Here is a 24,212-nt window from a genome sequence, read left to right as displayed (position 1 = left end):
ATTACAACCGTACCGGCGTCCTGGCTCGTCCTCAAACATTTCAAATCTCAGTTTTTGAATCCCCATAAATCCTAAACTCACCAGAAAGTCATCAAAGTTGGCATGGTGTCATGTCATGGCACATATATGTCATGGTAAAAACATTGCCAATTTGGGTCAAGCTTTATTACAAACCTCTTACAAACCGGAGCCTATCGCAAGAACCCTAGTGGTTTCGATAGGGAAATGTATCCCCTTGTGGGCCAAACGATAATCGCTCCCTCTTCTAGCCTCGTATTTTCTTCTACACGCAACACGGAACAACGTGAAATTCGCGCTGAACTTTGAAATTATTCATGGTTTGTTTGACCTTTTTATTCATTAATTAAGTTTTCTAGGCATTTAATGTCCATAATTCAAATCCAAACTACAAATACATGCTCCAGTGCACCAATATGGCTAGAAAAAGCGTACATGTGTCCTTGGGGTGCATGTTTAGGTCCCATGGAACGAATGGGAATGAATTCAACCATCTCGCCATCCTGGCTTGGCCACAAACATTGCGAATCTCGGTTTTTAAATCTTTGTAAATCCAAAACTCGCCAGGAAATCATGAAACTTGGCATGGTGTCACTACATGGTACATATAATTGTCTAATTTGGTTGAAGCTATATTACAAGCCTCTTACAAACCGGAGCCTATCGCAACCCTCGTGGTTCCGGTAGGGAAACATGCCCCTCTTGTGGGCGAAACGATAATAACTGCCTCTTCTCGCCTTGAACTATGTTTTCTACAGACAACATAGAATAACAGGAGTGTTGTGCTGAAATTTGAAACTGTTCAGGGTTCATTTGGCCATTGTATATATCAATTAAGCTTTCTAGGCATTTAATGTAGTGCATAATTCAAATTTGAACCACAAACACATGCTCTAGTGAAGGAAAATGGGTGGGAAATCATACATGTGTCATTGGGTGCATGTTTAGGTCTGATTTAAGGAATGGGAATGAATTACAAACTTCTCGTCGTCCTAAAACATTGATAATATCGGTTTTTAAATCCCAGCAAATCAAAAACTCATCCAAAAAACATGAAACTTGGCATGGTTTCATGACATGGCACATATATGCCGTGGTAAAACAATCATCCAGTTTGAGACGAGGCGCACACATTAATTGCCAACAAAGTCCTTTTTGAAACAAATAGATGACACGTTAATATCGCAAACGGTTGTATTATATGAATCGTGTCAAAATTTAACCATACTCGGTGGCATGCGTGCATCTTTTTGATTAGACGGGACGAGAGCGAGAAGTCCGACGTGCAGGCTCGACGGGACGCGTGCGAGTAGTCCACTGCACAGGCTCGACGAGACGCATGCTTCCTGTCCACCTCGCAGAATCGACGGGACACGTGCGAGCAGCAAGCCCTCCCATGCTCACCGGGAAGCGAGCTCTTTGACCTCCATGCACCAGCCGCCTCCCGCTGAGGGAGTCCTGGATTAGGGGGTGTCCGGGTAGCCGGACTATACTTTCAGCCGGACTCCAGGACTATGAAGATACAAGATTGAAGACTTCGTCCCGTGTCCGGATGGGACTTTCCTTGGCGTGGAAGGCAAGCTTGGCGATGCAGATATTCAAGATCTCCTACCATTGTAACCGACTTTGTGTAACCCTAACCCTCTCCGGTGTCTATATAAACCGGAGGGTTTTAGTCCGTAGCACAACTTCATCATACAACATTCATACCATAGGCTAGCTTCTAGGGTTTAGCCTCCTTGATCTCGTGGTAGATCTACTCTTGTACTACCCATATCATCAATATTAATCAAGCAGGACGTAGGGTTTTACCTCCATCAAGAGGGCCCGAACCTGGGTAAAACATCGTGTTCCTTGCCTCCTGTTACCATCCGGCCTAGACGCACAGTTCGGGACCCCCTACCCGAGATCCGCTGGTTTTGACACTGACACCCGCCTTGCTCACAACTTCTCCATTAATGGGTTAATTAAAGCACCTGGACGGAGGGTGTTTGCTTCTGATCCCATGGCAATATTTGCTTTGTTCATGTTTTCAACTCGTATACCGGCCTAATTTAAATTGCCACATAGGGAAACGGATAATATGACCACAATAAAATGGCAACAGACAATACGACGAAAAATTTACAATGGCGCAGATAATAATTGTCTTACATATTCCGGATAATTTAAAATGCCACATGTGGAAAAGCTCGGAAGACATGGGGGCAAGAGAAGAAGGAAATCACAGACAACGATCTGGGTCGCTACTGTCTCTACTCGTCGATGGATCACCGGGCGACGATATCCTCTAGCCCCTTCAATTCCTCAGGTCTTTGCTTGAAACCAGCCACAGATTACTCCACCTCCTCCTCGTGCTCGATCTGGATCTTCCTCAAGTCACCCATCAGTTCCTCGACGACCGCTGTCAGCGTCATCCCCGAGGCACTACTCTGCTCATGAAGCATCTTCGAGCCGGCGGCCTCTTCCACCTTCTCGGCAAGCGCCTTGAGGAGCTTTGCATTTTCACCCATGAGTTGCTCGACGAGGTCGGTTGCCTTGTCAACTTAGGCATCACTAATCTTCAGCAGCTTCATCAAGCCGTCAACCGGCTCATGCTGCTTAATGACACCAGTGAGAATGTCATCGTCGCCGGCTCAGGACTTCAGGAACGCCAGCTTGTGGCGATGGCCGACACTGCGAGTGCACTTGTGAGAGCCCTCGCATGCCCCTGAGATCTCGTTTGAGGGCTCCGCGGTGCGCCGGGACATCTCTGCTGTAGCTACAGCTTCACGGCGGGACCTTTCTAGTGTTTCCGCGGCCTTGGTCTTTGCTGCCTGGTTATATGTCCACCCGAAACTCCTGCTACCGGTCATGGCGGAACGACTTGATAGGAAAGACCAGCTTTGTGGGTGATGAGGAGAGGAATTGTGAAGTTATTTTCAAGTGGGTAGTTTTTATAGCCCGGTGCTAAGTGTGAACACATATTAGTTTGATAGGTGTGAACATATTTGGAATTACTTATTACATTGCAATCTACAATGTGACGAGAAACAAGGTCAAAATTTATTGATGGCATGTAGAAGGTTGACCACATGGTTGCTCGTCATTGAGGCAGCCGCGGCGCGCTCTGCTCGCGTCTGCGCCATTGAGGCGGCCGTGGCGCGCTCCGCTCTGGCGTCCCTGCGCGCGCTCTGCTCGCCATTGAGGCAAATTTACAATGGCAACGGTTAATAATTCTTAATAATTGTCTTACATATTAAGGATAATTTAAAATGCCACATGCAGCAAGGCCCAGAACACTCACAACCTATATATGCATACAATTATAATAAAATATAGGATAAAAGGCTGAGATGGCGGCCTTCCAACGACGGTCTTCTCGGACTCCATGATCAGCATAGCTGTCGGCATTCTGGGTACCAGGGTACCCAGACTTGCCTACCTACGGCCCACGGCGTGGCTCAATCGGCGGCCCGGTACGGCACAGTTTCAGCAACAACAACCCAAGACCCTCGCGAGGGGCCATGCCTCGCGAGGCGGACGACACCTAGGCCTTCCTAGGGGGCAGCCTCACTAGGCTGGCTCCCGAGGAGCGGAGATACCAATGCAAGGTGCACCTCACGAGGTTCACGTGACGTGAGCCATGACGACCAAGGCCAGGCGGGCGCTAGTGGGCGCAGTGTAACAGTTTCCCCTTTGGTGCCAAGGAGGCAAGCGCGGACGAGGAGTCCCGAGGAATCAAGCAAATGTTTCCATATCGGTGCAACAAGACCAAGACCGCCAGGACGGAGGTCATCGCGGAGCCCACTGCAGCGTCACCACCAGAGCTTTTGCAGGCGAAGACTACTTTTGTCAGGATAACTTGTACAAGTTGTGTCCCTTTGACTTTGGCCGTTGTGGGATCCCTTCCTGCCTACATTTGGGAAGAGGACCAAGGCCACTATAAATAGGACTTAGCCACCACCATAGAGGGCACATATCATTCAGATCTTCCTCTCATCCACCAGCTTATCGAGCTCAAGAACACCTCACATGCTGAGGTTGTTCAACCATTGTACTAGTTCATCCTCAGCCCCTCGAGGCAATCCAACACAAAGCTGGAGTAGGGTATTACACTGCAAGGTGGCCCAAACTAGGATAAACTGATGTGTCCCTTGTCCCTCGAGTTCGTCGAGCTAGGCTGTGGGATCCTTGGGCCGGCAGGCTGGGAAGAGGGAGTTCTTCGTACGCACCCCAGTGTTCGAACCTCTCAAGGGTCTGCGAAGCCCCGAATCCAACATTTGACGCGCCAGGTAGGGGTCCGTCGAAGCTCCGCCTTTCCGTCTGCCCCATCTCTCTACCCGCTCCGTCTCTTCATTTGGCTTCCATGGCAGGCGCCGCCCCTCCGGTTGGATCGACCGACGCGCGCGGAGGTGCCGAGGACCTCCGAGCCTTCACCCCTGCTTTGCGGTGAGTGCGGTGGCCGCCCAAGTTCACGTCAGACCTGCCGCCCCGATACACTGGCACGGCGGACCCGGCGGGCTTCCTCCAGGCGTATGAGGAGGCCGTCTAGGCGGAAGGCGGCGATGAAAAGGTTATGGCAAACTGGTTCCCCATGGCCCTCACTGGCGTAGCGCGCGCCTGGCTTCTTAGTCTGCTGGAATCTTCTGTGGCCTCCTGGGAGGAGCTGCGCGGCCTCTTCATCGCGCAATTCATGGCACTGGCGCCCCACGCCGTCGCAGCCCTCCTCGGCGGTTCTCAGGCGCCGCCCTCAGACCGCCATATCAAGCTGTTCTTTCATCAAGCAGGTGTCGCGCGCGTTTGATAGGAAGCTCCTCCGGGATGGGCGGCACCTGATGCCGACCTCACCTTCGAGTCAAGAGGCCATCCTGTGACCACCATAGGCGCAGGCGCGCTCCCGATGCTCTCCACCCCCACCATCTATAACATGGCGCTAACCAAGACTCACATCGACAGCGGGGCCAGACTCAACATGCTCTCCATGGAAGCTTTTGGCTTGCTCCATGTATCGCATGGCCGGCTCCGCCCCAGCAAGCCGTTCTTCGGGGTCGTCGACGGCTCCACCAGCCCTTTGGGACAAATTCGCCTCCCAGTCACTTTCGACACCCATGACAACTACCGCACCGAGCTCTTCGATTTCGACATAGCCTGCATCGGCCTCCCTTACAACGCCATCCTCGGGTACTCGGCCTTGGCCAAGTTCATGGCGGCAACCCACCCTGCCTACAACCTCATGAAGATGCCAGGAAGCAGTGGCGCCCTCACGGTGGCCGGGGACACCAAGGAAGCGCTGGCGGCTCTCAAGCTCGCCTTTAGGACCGTAGCTACCGCGCGGCCAGTCATGGGAGGAACCCCAGGGGCTCCGAGGGCCGCGCCAGCAAAAAAGAAGCAGTTGTTCTCTCAAGACCGGGCCGAGATGAAGCAGGTGCCAGTCGACCAAGATGGGGCATTGGGAGCCACCTTCACCATAGGTGCCAACGTCGCCCCAGACCAAGAAAAGGCGCTAGTCGATTTCTTGCGTGCGAACAAGGAGGTATTCACATGGGAGCCCAAGGACCTGGCTGGAGTCCCAAGGGGGCTGATCGAGCATCACCTGAACTCGTGCCCCAATGTACGCCCAATGAAGCAGAAAGCGCGACGGCACTCCATAGAGAAGTAGTCCTTCATCGTCCAGGAGACCCGCAAACTGCAAGAAGCTAGTGTCATCTGCGAGGTGCGATACCCGGAGTGGTTGGTGAACCCAGTCGTCGTAACCAAGAAAGGGTGGAGGAGCGCATGTGCGTCGACTTCACCAACCTCAACAAGGCGTGCCCTCAAGACCCCTTTCATCTGCCACGCATCGACCAGATCGTCGACTCCATCGCCGAGTGCGGTCTGCTGTGCTTCTTGGATGCATTCTCAAGGTAGCACCAAATCAAGATGGTAGTACATGATGTCGAGAAGACGGCCTTCCTGACCCCGTGTGGGGTGTACTACTGCATGCCCTTTGGGCTGCGTAACGCTAGAGCAACCTTCCAGCAACTGATGCACATCACTCTGGGCCAGCAGCTCGGGAGGAACGCTGAGGCCTACGTCGACGACATAGTGGTGGAGTCTCGAGAGGCAAGGACCCTCACCGAGGACCTAGAGGAGACATTCGCCAGCCTTTGCAAGGTGGAATTGCGGCTCAACCTAGAGAAATGCGTGTTTGGCGTCCCCTCCAGCAAGCCGTTGGGCTTTCTGGTGTCACACAGGGGAATCGAGGCAAACCCGGAGAAGGTCAAGGCGATAGAAAGGATGAGTCCGCCACAGACCCTTAAGGAAATGCAAAAGCTGGTGGGCAGTGTGACCGCGCTAGGGCGCTTCATCTCCAAGCTGGGGGAGCGCGCCCTCCCGTTCTTTAAGTTGATGAAGAAGAAGGGGTTGTTCGAGTGGACTCCGAAGGCCGACACCGCATTCCAAGATCTCAAGAGATATGTCACCAGCCCGCTGGTGATGGTGGCGCTGCGTGCACTCAAGCCCATGGTGCTTTACCTGGCCGCCACGCCTCACTCAGCCAGTGCAGCGCTGGTGGCTGTCAGGGAGGAGCACTAGTCCAAGGGCCTGCCACACAACTCCGTGTGCTCGGTCAAGACGACGCAACATCAAGGCGGCACTCCTGAGGCCATGGCTGCGCCAACAGGCGACCAAGCTCCCGAGGTCCACCAGCATCAGGAGGCGCCTAAGCCCCAGGAGGTCTCGGACTGCACCGACAATCCTGCCCTCGTCGAGCACCCGGTGTACTTAGTCAGAACAGTACTGTGGGATGCACGAGCAGGCTACCCCATGCCGCAGAAGCTCTTGCTCGCACTCCTCGTCGCCTCGCGCAAGCTGTGTCACTACTTCCAAGGCCACCCCATCAAGGTCGTTTTGGCTTACCCACTAGAGAGGGTGCTCCAGAGCCCCAATGCTGCAGATAAGGTCGCCGAATGGAACGTCGAACTACAGGCATTTCAGCTGGAGTTCAGCACCACCAGGGTCATCAAGGGAGCCGCACTCGCCGACTTCATGGTGGCATGGACTGACGCCCCAGGACCAGAGCCATGCGAGGACCGATCGCTCTCACCGGGGAGCGAAGCATCAGACGGCTGGGTCATGTACTTCGATAGCGCCTTCGCATGGCAGGGTGCGGGGGCTGGAGCCGTGCTCGTTTCGCCTACTCAGGACAAGCTCTACTACGTTGTGCAGCTCTACTTCCAGCATGTCGAAAAGGTCTCCAACAACATCGTAGAATACGAAGGCTTGATTGCCGGCCTCAAGGCTGCGACCGCTCTGGGTGTGAAGCACCTCACCATCAAGGGCGACTCCCAACTCCTCGTCAACTTCTCCAACAAGGTGTACAAGCCAAAGGATGAACACATGGAGGCATACTTGGCGGAGGTATGCAAGATGGAGAAACAATTCTTGGGCCTGGAGCTGCAGCGCGTGCCCCGAGCACGAGTAAGGAAGCCGATGACATCGCCAAGAGAGCATCCAGGCGCCTGCCTCAGGAGCTCGGCATCTTCTAGGAGCGGCTCTTCAAGCCTTCGGCGGCCCCTCCAGTCGCGGGGCCAGCACTGCCTCAGGAAGAGCTCCGACCAGCACCAACCTCGGGAGCCCCCGCCTGTGGCCCAGTGTAGGATCGAAAGTATGTCTAGAGGGGGGGTGATTAGACTACTTGACCAACTAAAAATCTAGCCTTTTCCCAATTTTAAGTTTTGGCAGATTTTAGCAAATTAGAACAAGTCAAGCAATCAACCTACACATGCAAGTCTAAGAGTATAGCAACGAAATGTAAAACATTGCATATGAAGGTAAAGGGAGGAGTTTGGAGGGAGCAAACGCAATGTATACACGGAGATTTTTGGCGTGGTTCCGATAGGTGGTGCTATCGTACATCCATGTTGATGGAGACTTCAACCCACGCAGGGTAATGGTTGCACGAGTCCACGGAGGGCTCCACCCACGAAAGGTCCACGAAGAAGCAACCTTGTCTATCCCACCATGGCCATCGCCCATGAAGGACTTGCCTCACTAGGGTAGATCTTCACGAAGTAGGCGATCTCCTTGCCCATACAAACTCCTTGGTTCAACTCCACAATCTTGTCGGAGGCTCCCAAGTGACACCTAACCAATCTAGGAGACACCACTCTCCAAAAGGTAATAGATGGTGTGTTGATGATGAACTCCTTGCTGTTGTGCTTCAAATGATAGTCTCCCCAACACTCAACTCTCTCTCAAATAATTGGATTTGGTGGAAAGATGATTTGAGTGGAAAGCAACTTGGGGAAGGCTAGAGATCAAGATTCATATGGTTGGAATGGAATATCTTGGTCTCAACACATGGGAAGGTGGTTCTCTCTCAGAAAATGTATGTTGGAAGTGTAGGCACGTTCTGATGGCTCTCCTTCCTAATGAAGGAAGGGTGGAGGGGTATATATAGCCTCCACACAAAATCTAACCGTTACACACAAATCACCAAACTCGGTGGGACCGAATCATGAAACTCGGTCAGACCGATTTAGTTCGAAATGTGAATGTTAGGATTTTCGGTGGGACCGACATGTAAACTCGGTAGGACCGATTTCATTAGGGTTAGGGCATAACGTGATCTCGCTGAGACCGATCACATAAACTTGGAAGGAGCGATTTCTATAATAGGCAGACAGAGAGCTGGTCAGGCAAACTCGGTGGGACCGATTCGCTCATTTCGGTTGGACCGAAATGTTACAAAAGGGAAATAGAGAGTTTGCGTTGCGAACTTGGTGGGACTGATCGCTCATCTCTGTTGGACCAAAACGTTACGAAGGGAAACGGAGAGTTTGCAATCCCATCTCGGTGAGACCGAGATCCCTATCGGTGAGACCTAAGTGACTAGGGTTTCTGGCAGTGGCTATGTCAAGTGAACTCGGTGGCGCCGGATAGATCAAATCGGTAAGGTCGAGTTTGACTTTTGGTTTGGGACATATGATGATATGAGAAAGTGGTTGAGGGCTTTTGGAGCATATCACTAAGCATTTTGAGCAAGCAAGCCATTAAGCAACACCTCATCCCCTATTAATAGTATTGGCTTTTCCTATGGATTCAGTGTGATGTTGGATCACTGAAATGTAAATGTTGAGTCTTCAGCTTGAGCCAATATGTGTCCTTAGCATTTTGAGGGGTTCACATTCCTAATCCATGCCATGCCAATCACCAAACTTTCTGAAATGATTATCTTGAAATAGCATTAGTTCAATGAGCTATATGTTGTTAGTAATTACCAAAACCACCCAGGGATAGTGCTACCTCTTGAGCACTGCGTTGGTTTTTCCCGAAGAGGAAGGGATGACGCAGCAAAGTAGCGTAAGTATTTCCCTTAGTTTTTGAGAACCAAGGTATCAATCCAGTAGGAGGCTACGCGCGAGTCCGTCGTACCTGCACAAAACAAATGAATCCTCGCAACCAACGCGAATCGGGGTTGTCAATCCCTACACGGCCACTTACGAGAGTGAGATCTGATAGATATGATAAGATAATATTTTTGGTCTTTTTGTGATAAAGATGCAAAGTAAAATAAAGGCAAAGTAAAAAAGAAAAGTAAATAACTAAGTAGTAGGAGATTAATATGATAAAGATAGACCGGGGGCCATAGGTTTCACTAGTGGCTTTTCTCGAGAGCATAAGTATTCTACAGTGGGTGAACAAATTACTGTTGAGCAATTGACAGAATTGAGCATAGTTATGAGAATATCTAGGTATGATCATGTATATAGGCATCACGTCCGAGACAAGTAGACCGACTCCTGCCTGCATGTACTACTATTACTCCACTCATCGACCGCTATCCAGCATGCATCTAGAGTATTAAGTTAAAAACAGAGTAACGCCTTAAGCAAGATGACATGATGTAGAGGGATAAACTCATGCAATATGATGAAAACCCCATATTGTTATCCTCGATGGCAACAATACAATATGTGCCTTGCTACCCCTACTGTCACTGGGAAAGGACACTGCAAGATTGAACCCAAAGCTAAGCAGTTCTCCCATTGCAAGAAAGATCAATCTAGTAGACCAAACCAAACTGATAATTTGAAGATACTTGCAAAGATAACCAATCATACATAAAAGAATTCAGAGAAGATTCAAATATTATTCATAGATAGACTTGATAAGAAACCCACAATTCATCGGTCTCAACAAACACACCGCAAAAAGAAGATTACATCGAATAGTTCTCCACAAGAGAGGGGGAGAACATTGTATTGAGATCCAAAAAGAGAGAAGGAGCCATCTAGATAATAACTATGGACCCGTAGGCCTGAGGTAAACAACTCACACTTCATCAGAGGGGCTATGGTGTTGATGTAGAAGCCCTTCGTGATCGATGCCCCCTCCGGCGGAGCTCTGGAACAGGCCCCAAGATGGGATCTCGTGGATACAGAAAGTTGCGGCGATGGAATTAGGTTTTTCGCTCTGTATCTGATCGTTTGGGTGTACGTAGGTATATATAGGAGGAAGGAGTACGTCGATGGAGCAACAGGGGGCCCACGATGGTGGAGGCCGTGCCTGGGGGGGTTAGGCGCGCCCCCTACCTCGTGGCCTCCTCTTTTGTGTCTTGACGTAGGGTCCAAGTCTCCTGGGTGTTATTCGTTGAGAAAATCACATTCCCGAAGGTTTCATTCCGTTTGGACTCCGTTCGGTATTCCTTTTCTTCTAAACCCTAAAACAGGTAAAAAACAGCAATTCTGGGCTGGGCCTCCAGTTAATAGGTTAGTCCCAAAAATAATATAAAAGTGGATAATAAAGCCCAATAATGTCCAAAACAATAGATAATATAACATGGAGCAATAAAAATTATAGAAACGTTGGAGACGTATCAAGCATCCCCAAGCTTAATTCCTGCTCGTCCTCGAGTAGGTAAATGATAAAAACGGAATTTTTGATGTGGAGTGATACTTGGCATAATTTTAATGTAATTCTTCTTAATTGTGGTATGAATATTCAGATCCGAAAGATTCAAGACAAAAGTTTAATATTGACATAAAAATAATAATACTTCAAGCATACTAACAAAGCAATTATGTCTTCTCAAAATAGCATGGTCAAAGAAAGTTATCCCTACAAAATCATATAGTCTGGCTATGCTCCATCTTCACCACACAAAATATTTAAATCATTCACAGCCCCGATGACAAGCCAATCATTTGTTTCATACTTTTGACATTCTCAAAACTTTTTCAATCTTCATGCAATACATGAGCATGAGCCATGGACATATCACTATAGGTGGAACATAATGGTGGTTGTGGAGAAGACAAAAAGGGAGAAGATAGTCTCACATCAACTAGGCGTATCAACGGGCTATGGAGATGCCCATCAATAGGTATCAATGTGAGTGGGTAGGGATTGCCATGCAACGGATGCACTAGAGCTATAAGTATATGAAATCTCAAAATGAAACTAAGTGGGTGTGCATCCAACTTGCTTGCTCATGAAGACCTAGGGCATTTTGAGGAAGCCCATGATTGGAATATACAAGCCAAGTTCTATAATGAAAAATTCCCACTAGTATATGAAATTCATAACATAGGAGACTCTCTATCATGAATATCATGGTGCTACTTTGAAGCAAAAGTGTGGTAAAAGGATAGTAACATTGTCCCTTCTCTCTTTTTCTCTCATTTCATTTTTTATTTGGGCCTTTTCTCTTTTTTTATGGCCTCTTTTCTTTCTTTTTTTTATTTTTCGTCCGGAGTCTCATCCCGACTTGTGGGGGAATCATAGTCTCCATCATCCTTTCCTCACTGGGACAATGCTCTAATAATGATGATCATCACACTTTTATTTTTCTTACAACTCAACAATTACAACTCGATACTTAGAACAAAATATGACTCTATATGAATGCCTCCGGCGGTGTACCGGGATATGCAATGAATCAAGAGTGACACGTATGAAAGAATTATGAATGGTGGCTTTGCCACAAATACGATGTCAACTACATGATCATGCTAAGAAATATGACAATGATGGAGTGTGTCATAATAAACGGAACGGTGGAAAGTTGCATGGCAATATATCTCGGAATGGCTATGGAAATGCCATAATAGGTAGGTACGGTGGCTGTTTTGAGGAAGGTATATGGTGGGTGTATGATACCAGCGAAAGGTGCGCGATATTAGAGAGGCTAGCAAAGGTGGAAGGGTGAGAAAAGTGCGTATAATCCATGGACTCAACATTAGTCATAAAGAACTCATATACTTATTGCAAAAATCTACAAGTTATCAAAGCAAAGTATTATGCGCATGCTCCTAGGGGGATAGATTGGTAGGAAAAGACCATCGCTCATCCCCGACCGCCACTCATAAGGAAGACAATCAAAAAATAAATCATGCTCTGACTTCATCACATAACGGTTCACCATATGTGCATGCTACAGGAATCACAAACTTTAACACAAGTATTTCTCAAATTCACAACTACTCAACTAGCACAACTTTAATATCACCATCTTTATATCTCAAAACAATTATCAAGCATCAAACTTCTCATAGTATTCAACACACTCATAAGAAAGTTTTATTATTAATCTTGTATACCAAGCATATTTAGGATTTTAAGCAAATTACCATGATATTTAAGACTCTAAAAAGAATCTAAGTGAAGCATGAGAGATCAATAGTTTCTATAAAACAAATCCACCACCGTGCTCTAAAAGATATAAGTGAAGTACTAGAGCAAAACTACATAACTCAAAAGATATAAGCGAAGCACATAGAGTATTCTAACAAATTCCAAATCATGTATGGCTCTATCAAAATGTGTGTACAGCAAGGATGATTGTGGTAAACTAAAAAGTAAAGACTCAAATCATACAAGATGCTCCAAGAAAAACACATATCATGTGGCGAATAAAAATATAGCTCCAAATAAAGTTACCGATAGAAGTAGACGAAAGAGGGGATGCCTTCCGGGGCATCCCCAAGCTTTGGCTTTTAGGTGTCCTTAGATTATCTTGGGGGTGCCATGGGCATATCCAAGATTAGGCTCTTGCCACTCCTTGTTCCATAATCCATCAAATCTTTACCCAAAACATGAAAACTTCACAACACAAAACTTAAAGTAGAAAATCTCGTGAGCTCCGTTAGCGAAAGAAAACAAAAGACCACTTCAAGGTACTGTAATGAACTCATTCTTTATTTATATTGGTGTTATACCTACTGTATTGCAAATTCTCTATGGTTTATAAACTATTTTACTAGCCATAGATTCATCAAAATAAGCAAACAACACACGACAAACAGAATCTGTCAAAAAACAGAACAGTCTGTAGTAATCTGTAGCTAGCGCAAGATATGGAACCCCAAAAATTCTAAAATAAATTGCTGGACGTGAGGAATTTATCTATTAATCATCTGCAAAAATAATTAACTAAATATAACTTTCCAAATAAATATGACAGCAGTTCTCGTGAGCGCTAAAGTTTCTGTTTTTTACAGCAAGTGTAACAAGACTTTCCCCAAGTCTTCCCAAGATTCTACTTGGCACAAACACTAATTAAACACAAAAAACACAACCAAAACATAGGCTAGATAATTATTTACTAATAAAAAGGAACAAAAAGTAAGGAATAAAAATAAAATTGGGTTGCCTCCCAACAAGCGCTATCGTTTAACACCCCTAGCTAGGCATAACAAGCAAGGATAGATCTAGGTATTGCCATAATAGTAAGATAGATTATTAAAACACATTTCATATTCTCTACGTTCGGCAGCAAGTTTTCTTTGAGGCAAGCAAACGTAATCGAAAGGGCTAAATTTAATAGGACAAAAGTCCCCAAGATCAACCTTGGGAGGTATAGGTTCCTCCTTTGGTCCTTCGTATTGCACAACCAATTCATCATTATAAGCATTCTTTTGACAGAACTTTGTGAGCCTATATTCAAGAGAATATCCAAGTTCATTATTTCGAATAGCCAAATCATCATTAATTTCAGAAATTCTACCAACTAAAACATTGGTAGGAACCCTTTTTCTAAGATTTTCATTGAAAGCAACATAGTCTAGAGATTGAAAACACATTATTTCTTCTTGATCAAAGAGGATAGCCTCTATGGGAGGACAGCAAGCGTCCACCCTATAATGTGTGACGATTTAGTTGGACTCTTTTATTATGAATCTAAACTCATGAGCCAAAAAGATAGTAGCGGCACGCTTAACAGAAGAATACTCAATATTAGAAAATTCCAGGAAAATCCTTTGAGTGCAAGGATGCATGTGCATGAATTGTCTTTCAAGTTCAACTACAAGCGTGGCAATAGCGTCCGCAAGACTACTAGTTCTATGAAGGATAGAACTACCCAAAGAAGGTAAAGCACCGGCACAAGTAAAGAAATCTGGAATAACTCCTTTTCCAATAATATTACCACTACCAACACGAAACTTTTTTGTATGTAAGATGGGTGGTTCTTTAGAAGGAGCATCAGAATTTTTCATGATATTATTATTGACAATAGTTTCCCCAATTTCAGACGTAGAGGCAGAAGGTAAAGGACTAGCCATAGCGACAAGCAAACGAACTAACACACAAGCAAAAAAGCAAGCGAGAAAAAGAGGCAAATAGAGAAAGAGAGGAAGGATAGACAGAGAGGGCGAATAAAACGGCAAGGGTGAAGTGGGGGAGAGGAAAACGAGAGGCAAATGGCAAATAATGTAATGCGGGAGATAAGGGCATGTGATGGGTACTTGGTATGTTGACTTTTGCGTAGACCTCCCCGGCAACGGCGCCAGAAATCCTTCTTGCTACCTCTTGAGCACTGCGTTGGTTTTCCCCGAAGAGGAAGGGATGATGCAGCAAAGTAGCATAAGTATTTCCCTCAGTTTTTGAGAACCAAGGTATGAATCCAGTAGGTGGCTATGCGCGAGTCCCTCGTACCTGCAGAAAACAAATGAATCCTCGCAACCAACGCGAATAGGGGTTGTCAATGCCTACACAACTACTTACGAGAGTGAGATCTGACAGATATGATAAGATAATATTTTTGGTATTTTTGTGATAAAGATGCAAAGTAAAAAGCAAAGGAAATAACTAAGTAGTAGGAGATTAATATGATAAAGATAGACCCGGGGGCCATAGGTTTCACTAGTGGCTTCTCTCGAGAGCATAAGTATTCTACGGTGGGTGAACAAATTACTGTTGAGCAATTGACAGAATTGAGCATAGTTATGAGAATATCTAGGTATGATCATGTATATAGGCATCACATCCGAGACAAGTAGACCGACTCCTGCCTGCATGTACTACTATTACTCCACTCATCGACCGCTATCCAGCATGCATCTAGAGTATTAAGTAAAAAAATAGAGTAATGCCTTAAGCAAGATGACATGATGTAGAGGTATAAACTCATGCAATATGATGAAAACCCCATCTTGTTATCCTCGATGGCAACAATACAATATGTGCCTTGCTGCCCCTCCTGTCACTGGGAAAGGACACTGCAAGATTGAACCCAAAGCTAAGCACTTCTCCCATTGCAAGAAAGATCAATCTAGTAGACCAAACCAAACTGATAATTCAATGAGACTTGCAAAGATAACCAATCATACATAAAAGAATTCAGAGAAGATTCAAATATTATTCATAGATAGACTTGATCATAAACCCACAATTCATCGGTCTCAACAAACACACCGCAAAAAGAAGATTACATCGAATAGTTCTCCACAAGAGAGGGGGAGAACATTGTATTGAGATCCAAAAAGAGAGAAGAAGCCATCTAGCTAATAACTATGGACCCGTAGGTCTGAGGTAAACTACTCACACTTCATCGGAGGGGCTCTGGTGTTGATGTAGAAGCCCTCCGTGATCGATGCCCCCTCCGCCGGAGCTCCGGAACAGGCCCCAAGATGGGATCTCGTGGATACAGAAAGTTGTGGCGATGGAATTAGGTTTTTCGCTCTGTATCTGATCGTTTGGGGGTATGTAGGTATATATAGGAGGAAGGAGTATGTCGGTGGAGCAACAGGGGGCCCACGATGGTGGAGGGCGCACCTAGGGGGGTAGGCGCGCCCCCCTACCTCGTGGCCTCCTCTTTTGTGTCTTGACATAGGGTCCAAGTCTCCTGGGTCTTATTCATTGAGAAAATCACGTTCCCGAAGGTTTCATTCCGTTTGGACTCCGTTTGGTATTCCTTTTCTTCGAAACCCTAAAACAGGCAAAAAACAGCAATTCTGGGCTGGGCCTCCGGTTAATAGGTTAGTCCCAAAAATAATATAAATCTGGATAATAAAGCCCAATAATGTCCAAAGCAGTAGATAATATAGCATGGAGCAATAAAAAATTATAGATACGTTGGAGACATATCAGATAGTTGCACTTTCAATATCCCCCTTTTGGTAATTGATGACAACATATAGATCAAAGCTTCGACAAATGATAATAAGATTTAAAGTAGATCGTCGCTTTGAGAAGTATTTGATAAGCAAGAGCTCCCCCTAATTTTGTGCATTATTTGAAATTTGCGTTTGAATGCAAATGCACAATCGATTAGGATCATGGGTTACTCTTTCATGTCACATACATCTTGGTGGAGCACTCAAAATGATGGGAATTAAAACATGCACTCATCACCAAGCAAAGTGAATGATCATATATGAGATAGCAAAGATAATATCATCCAAGCAAGCATTAAAGTTGAATATGATCAAACACATAATCATACAAGTATCTCACACACATACATAAAGAGTAACAAACGAGCACACACAAAAGTATCAACCAAATAGCAAGAGAGACAAAGAAGCAAAACACAACACTCTGTCTCGAAGCCTATGATCTATAAATTTCTCCCCCTTTGGCAACAAGTTACCAAAAAGTTTGAAAATCATATTACTATGTGTCTATATAGGCTTGATCTGGTGGCTGCCTTGGGCAAATTGCTGGGAGAGCTCCTGCTGCCATCATCATAGCTGCTTGAGGGACTAGTGCCCTCACTCATGTGCACTTGCTCTTCTGATTTGTTTTGGCTATCACTCTGGTCAGACATTCTGGCAAGCAAACTGACAGCAGACCCTGTGAATAGATATAGATGAGGTAGAGTGGATGAGCATCACAATGTGCAGAGTTTTTGCAAAACAGATGAGTCAAAAACTTAGTTTTAGTTCTCCACAGAAAGCATTTCGGAGCTACTGATTTGTTAAACTCAGTGACACCGAAGCAACTTTTGGAGTCTAAACTAGTGAACTCGGTCAGACCGAGTCACAATTCGGTGGCTCCGAGATTGCTAGGGTTTCATAGAGAGTCGAACTCGATCGCACCGATTTGCAACTTTTGACCAGACCGAAAAGTGCAAGTGAAATGGCCTAAGCCAAATCGGTGAGACCGATTTCTACAACTCGGTCGGTCTGAGATGACTTTGGCGGAAACTTAATCGTGAATTTTCAAATCAAACCTAATATAAGGAACATTTTCTATGCATAGATTGATTTCATACGTGGTAAAGAACATGGCATTGCATTGTGCTAAGAATCAGAGTAACGAATTAGCACAAAAGATCAAACTCATACCCTAGTTTGGCGGTGATTTCGCTACGGCGGCAACGGTGCGGTTGAATCCTATTGACGGCGATGGAAACCAGCGGCGGGAGGTCGCTGGCGATGAGGAGACGATCCAGAGACCCGAGACGGTAGAGCAGGACACGCGGGGGATGGAGGGTTTTTAATAAATTTCCTAAAATCTCACCTGTGGGTATATATATCTTAACCTTGCCGGTGTGACCGAGTGGAACAACTCGGTGGCACCGAGATGCAGAATCGCAATCGGTTACTGCAACTCGGTGTGACCAAAAAGTTCAAATCGGTTGCACCGAGATTGAAAACCTAGATCAACTCAGTGAACTCGGTGTGACCGAAGTGGATGGATCGGTCAGACCAAAATGCACAGAGAGGTTTTGGAAGTTTAAGTCTATGACAAATCGGGGACTCCGAGTGCTCTCACACAGAGTGGTTCGAATCTGACTTGATCAAACTTTGTGATGTAGCATGAATAGAGTTTGAGATGATAAAAGCATAGATAGCTAGAGTAGGTTCTTAGGCATTCTTGTCCATCCACTTGGCAGAAGAGCCAAACAATCAAAGCAACAAGTGGATGTCCTTGAATGAGTAAAATATGCAATCAACATGCTCACACAATAAAATGGCAAATGAAATATGTGACAAATCATGCACGAACACGCTAGCATCTATCAAGCAATTGGCGATGACTAGGTCATCTATATATGAGTATATGGACTTAGGAGTCAAATGAGAACATTTGATCATAGGTCATATTCATCATTTAAGCACATGTGGGGTTGCCACTTTTACATAAAGCATTGTTGTTTTCACACCATTAGAGTTGCTTTAGCTCAATTGATTAGAGTAAATCTCCCCTAGATGTGATATCCCCCCTAAGAGGGATGAACTAACCTTGGGTTTTGTCGATGATGACTTCATGTAGATGTTGAAGATGTGGATGCTCAATGTTAATCTAGATTATCTAGAGCAATCCATTGGAGTGAGTTGCACTTTCAATACCTACACGGGTTAGTCCCACAAGGAACAAACAAGGATATCCATAGACATAGAGTGATATGCACACAATATGATGTCCATGAAAGCATTAGGTTACCTTGTCCCTTGTCTTACCAACAAGAGGGTTTGTGACTCCTTGAACTAGTGCAATATGCGGAAGTTGTTTGCACTTGTCCTCGCCAAAATAATATGAGTGAAGTATGTTGGCAGAGTCACCCTCAAGAACTCTCTAGTTCTTCTTCTTCGGGACCCACATCATCTTGATGGGAATCCTTGGAGTTGTAGTCGTACTTGATGAAGCAGAACTTGATGTAGTCTTGGGAACCCACTTGACCAAGGCCTTAGGAGATTCTTCAAATGCATCAATCTCCTCTTGAGCTTGTCCTTACCCTTTTGCTTGTGGTCTTGTGGCAGAAGATCATCTTGAGCTTGTGTCCCTTGGAAAGAAGTAGGATCATACTTCTCTTGTTGAGGAAAAAACTTCGTCTTGGGGTATTGATCTTCATCCCACTCAACTCCATTGGCATTGAACTTTCGTTCAAAACCAATATCTTGATTCTTTCGGTGCCTTCCTTGCTTGCGTACAATTTCCTCAAATTTCTTAATCCTAGCAAGGCTCTTGTAAACACCTTTCTCTATAATTCCCTTCAATAAGCTATTTTCTTGCTCAAGTGTAACTTGGCTAAGAGAATCATTAGTGGAATCAAGAGAACTACTAGAAGCAACAATATTGGATTTAACATGATTATTGTTACTACTAGAAGAATAATCTTTCTTACTCTTGTTGCTAGATTTTACTTGTGGCATATAAGTAGACAAGAGTAAACGCTTGGCAATGTAAGAAGAACTTTTCTTACAAAGATCATCATTGATTGCTTTTATGATCCCATGCTCTTGCTCAAGGTTGAGCTTTTCAAAGCATAGCTTCTCATGAGTCTTTAAAAGCTCTCGATGATTTTCCAAGGTAGTTTCATGAGCTAACTTAAGAATGTTTAGTTCTTTAGTTAGACACTTAATCTCCATCTTATCATCATCATTCGTTCTATCTTGATTAGCATTATTAATAGCAATTTCATCATAGTTTTCATCACTAGAGTTGTCAAGAAGTAAATCATCATCACCTAGCAAATCATCTTCATCACTATTGAAATCAACATACTCGGGGTGTGATACCTTTCGGCCTTTAGCCATGTAGCATCTTCCAATTCCTTCATTTGGTGAGTCAAATATGTCGTAGGAGTTGGTTGACACAAGTGCTAGACTAGCAACACCTTCATCTTGAGTATATTCAGAGTCAGAGTGATAACTTCTCTCAGAGTGATTGTCGGAGTCGGAGCCAGATACCCATTCACCAACATGAGCTTGGTGTCTTCGTTTTGTGTAGATCCTTGATGACTTGTCCTTCTTTCCGAATCCTTGCTTCTCCGAGATGTTCTTCGTTCATAACGATCATCTCTACTCCTTCTCTCTCTTGGTGGTGATTCTTCTCTTCTACTTCTCCTTTTTGGTGAATCTTCTCTTCACTTGTAGAGTCGTACACTCATTGGAGTAGTGTCCGGGTCTTCCACAATTGTAGAAATTACGTTCATGACTCTAAGATCTTCTGTCATTGTAGGACCTTGACTTGGAACTTCTTTCCTTGCTTCTACTCTTGTAGAACTTGTTGAAGTTCTTCACCATTAGGCTCAATTACTCATTGAAGGTTTGTTTCTCACTTGATGATGTAGGAGCATCACATGAGGCCTCGTAAGCACCACTTGACTTGTTGTGAAGCTCTTCCTTATCCTTGAGTGACATCTCATGAGCAACAATTCTTCCAGTGACTTCCGTTGGCTTGAGATCTTTGTAGTTGGGCATCATTTGGATCAATGTGCACACGGTATCATATTTTCCATCCAAGGCTCTTAGGATCTTCTTGATGATGAATCTATCAGTCATCTCCTCACTTCCTAAGCCGACAATCTTATTTGTGACGAGAGCAAGCCTAGAGTACATTTCAGCGACACCTTCACCATCTTTCATTTTGAACTTGTCAAGTTGACTTTGAAGCACATCCAATTTGGATTCCTTGACGGAGTCGGTACCATCGTGCATATCAATCAAAGTATCCCAAATTTCCTTTGCATTCTCAAGACGGCTGATTTTGTTGAATTCTTCGGGGCACAATCCGTTGAAGAGGATATCGCAAGCTTGAGCATTGTATTGCAGCATCTTAAACTCTTCCGCGCTAGCTTCACGGTTCAGTTCTCTCCCATCAAAGAATTCACCTTGCAAGCCAATACACACAATAGCCCAAACAGTGGGGTTATGTCCAAGAATATGCATTTTCATGTTATGCTTCCATCTAGCAAAATTAGTACCATCAAAGTAAGGACCTCTATGGTGGTAATTTCCCTCACTAGACGCCATACTCTCCGCTTGTGAGACCAAGGCTATGATTACCAAAAGCTATGGAAATCAAGGAAAATGGAGACCAAAGCTCTGATACCACTTGTAGGATCGAAAGTATGTCTAGAAGGGGGTGATTAGACTACTTGACCAAATAAAAATCTAGCCTTTTCCCAATTTTAAGTTTTGGCAGATTTTAGCAAATTAGAACAAGTCAATCAATCAACCTACACATGCAAGTCTAAGAGTATAGCAGCGGAATGTAAAACATTGCATATGAAGGTAAAGGGAGGAGTTTGGAGGGAGCAAACGCAATGTAGACACGGAGATTTTTGGTGTGGTTCCGATAGTGGTGCTACCGTACATCCACGTTGATGGAGACTTCAACCCATGAAGGGTAACAGTTGCGAGAGTCCACGGATGGCTCCACCCACGAAGGGTCCACGAAGAAGCAACCTTGTCTATCCAACCATGGCCATCGCCCATGAAGGACTTGCCTCACTAGGGTAGATCTTCACGAAGTAGGCGATCTCCTTGCCCGTGCAAACTCCTTGGTTCAACTCCACAATCTTGTCGGAGGCTCCCAAGTGACACCTAACCAATCTAGGAGACACCACTCTCCAAAAGGTAATAGATGGTGTGTTGATGATGAACTCCTTGATCTTGTGCTTCAAATGATAGTCTCCCCAACACTCAACTCTCTCTCAAAGAATTGGATTTGGTGGAAATATGATTTGAGTGGAAAGCAACTTGGGGAAGGCTAGAGATCAAGATTCATATGGTTGGAATGGAATATCTTGGTCTCAACACAATAGTAGGTGGTTCTCTCTCAAAAAATGTATGTTGGAAGTGTAGGCACGTTCTGATGGCTCTCATTGCTAATTAAGGAAGGATGGAGGGGTATAAATAGCCTCCACACAAAATCTAGCCGTTACACACAAATCACCAAACTCGTTGGGACCAAACCATGAAACTCGGTCAGACCGATTTAGTTCAAAATGTGAACGTTAGGATTTTCGGTGGGACCGACATGTAAACTCGGTAGGACCTATTTCATTAGGGTTAGGGCTTAACGTGATCTCGGTTAGACCGATCACATAAACTTGGTAGGACCGATTTCTATAATAGGCAGACAGAGAGTTGGTCAGGCAAACTTGGTTGGACCGATTCGCTCATTTCGGTTGGATCAAAATGTTACAAAAGGGAAACAGAGAGTTTGCATTGCGAACTCGGTGGGACTGATCGCTCATCTCGGTTGGACCGAAACATTACGAAGGGAAACAGAGAGTTTGCAATCCCATTTTGGTGAGATCGAGATCCCTATCGGTGAGACCTAAGTGACTAGGGTTTCTGGCAGTGGCTATGTCAAGTGACCTCGGTGGCACCGGATAGATCAAATCGGTAGGGCTGAGTTTGACTTTTGGTTTGGGACATATGATGATATGAGAAAGTGGTTGAGGGGTTTTGGAGCATATCACTCAGCATTTTGAGCAAGCAAGCCATTAAGCAACACCTCATCCCCTTTTAATAGTATTGGCTTTTCCTATGGACTCAATGTGATCTTGGGTTACTAAAATGAAAATTTAGAGTCTTGAGCTTGAGCCAATATGCATCCTTAGCATTTTGAGGGGTCCACATTCCTAATCCATGCCATGCCAATCATTGAACTTTCTGAAATGATCATCTTGAAGTAGCATTCGTTCAAGGAGCTATATCACTACTGCGGGATGGTCCAAACATGACAAGACGATCAGAGACCCTTCGACGAAACTATGTGTGATGCCATAATCGCAAACGATGATGTAAAAGAACCATCAAAAAAGGTGCAAAACGTTTGCAATGGCGGAGCTATCAAACACGGTTCAGATTTTAGTTGCGTGTGCGATGCAGGGCATACGGTTCAGCTCAATGAACTGATTTCGATGAGGAGGAACAAAAGAAACGGGCAGCCTGATGAAGGCGTGTGTGATATAGAGCATACGGTTCACTCGGATGAACTGTTTGTGATTAGGCAACACAAAAGAAACGGTCAGCCGATCAAGGTGTGTGTGATACGTGGCAAACAGGTCCGTAATCAGAAATGTGTGCGAAGACCAATAATAACACAGATGATTGCTGCTAATACGCCGTGTGATTTGCTCTGTCTACAGTAGATTAACATGTATATATATAACTGAAATAAACATCCAATTACATAAGTGACTATACAGATCGTTCGCACACACCTCAATAAATAATTATGTGCATTCTAAAGTAGGAGAAACGATCGTCTAGTCATCTACTTCTTGTGACGCTTCCGCCACTGCTATGTGGCTCGATCCCTCATTTGGGTCAAGAAGAAGACAGTTCCTCATGTCAACGATCCGCCTGTACATCTCGTAGCTTGTGTACGCGTCCATGGCCGCGTACTTGACATGTTGTTCATCCAGTCTCTTATGCCAACCATCGTGCCAGGCATTCCTGTCCTTATTGCTCTCATTCTTTACCTTCATGTAGTAGGGGTTGATGATGGCCGAGGCGAGGTCAACCAGGGAGTTTAGTTTGTTTTTGTCGCTGCCCTAGACCTTGTAGTGGCTTTGGATGTTGACAATAATTGGGCATTTCAAGTCTGAAACCTTGAGCGCTTTTAGATCGTTGGTGGTGTCCACTGTAGCGAAACTGTAGTCGGAGCTGTTGATAAACCTGGAGAAACACTCGCATGGCCTTGTGGCAAGGTGGTAGTGGTAGATGAGGACATCATGTCGCATGCACTATTGGGCGATGACAACCTTCTGATCATGCCCGACACGACCGCTGGTGTACTCGAGGTCGAAGCCGACCACTCGGTACTTGTCCTCGGCAAGGAACTGCTCCATAGTTTGGATGGAGCTCTCCATCAAGACCGGATCGTTCATGTACACCACCGAGAGGGCCTTTCCCCTCACATGGGTGTCCACTACGTGATGCGTGGTGAACTGCCCGCCGTTGTCATTGTCGGCCGTTGGGAGCGCCATTGGAGCCACGAGGAGCGCCATTGGAACCGTTGGATGTCCTCTCTGTATGTGTCCTCATGGGTGTGCTTATTGTGTCGTGTGAGACGCGAGATGAAGGTAAATGGCGGCGTCGATTCTCGGCGCGTCCGCATGGCAGTTTCTGTAGCGGGTAACTCCATCGTCGTGCCGCGCCCGGCACAACCTCTAGCACACGAACGTGCGTGATCGTGCGCCGGCCCCAAACACCGGCAGCGCGTGTGGAGGGATGAGAGCAGAGCACCCGGAGGGACGTGAGAGT

At 45.6% G+C, this 24,212-nt stretch overlaps 1 protein-coding gene across 1 annotated transcript; it reads left to right on the top strand.

Moving 5' to 3' along the window:
* Window positions 1-6,645: 6,645 nt before the first annotated feature.
* On the top strand, window positions 6,646-9,118 carry LOC147959981 (uncharacterized). The gene is made up of 2 exons (XM_087533075.1): window positions 6,646-7,230; window positions 9,086-9,118. The coding sequence occupies exons 1-2, from the start codon at window positions 6,646-6,648 to the stop codon at window positions 9,116-9,118; spliced, it is 618 nt and encodes a 205-aa protein (XP_087389201.1).
* Window positions 9,119-24,212: the final 15,094 nt, after the last annotated feature.

The sequence above is a fragment of the Triticum urartu genome, chromosome 7A (genome assembly GCF_056163025.1).
Source record: "Triticum urartu cultivar PI428250 chromosome 7A, HENAU_Tu73, whole genome shotgun sequence".
NCBI lineage: Eukaryota > Viridiplantae > Streptophyta > Magnoliopsida > Poales > Poaceae > Triticum > Triticum urartu.
Note: the sequence above shows the minus strand (reverse complement) of the source record. Positions and strands in the feature narration are given on the sequence as shown.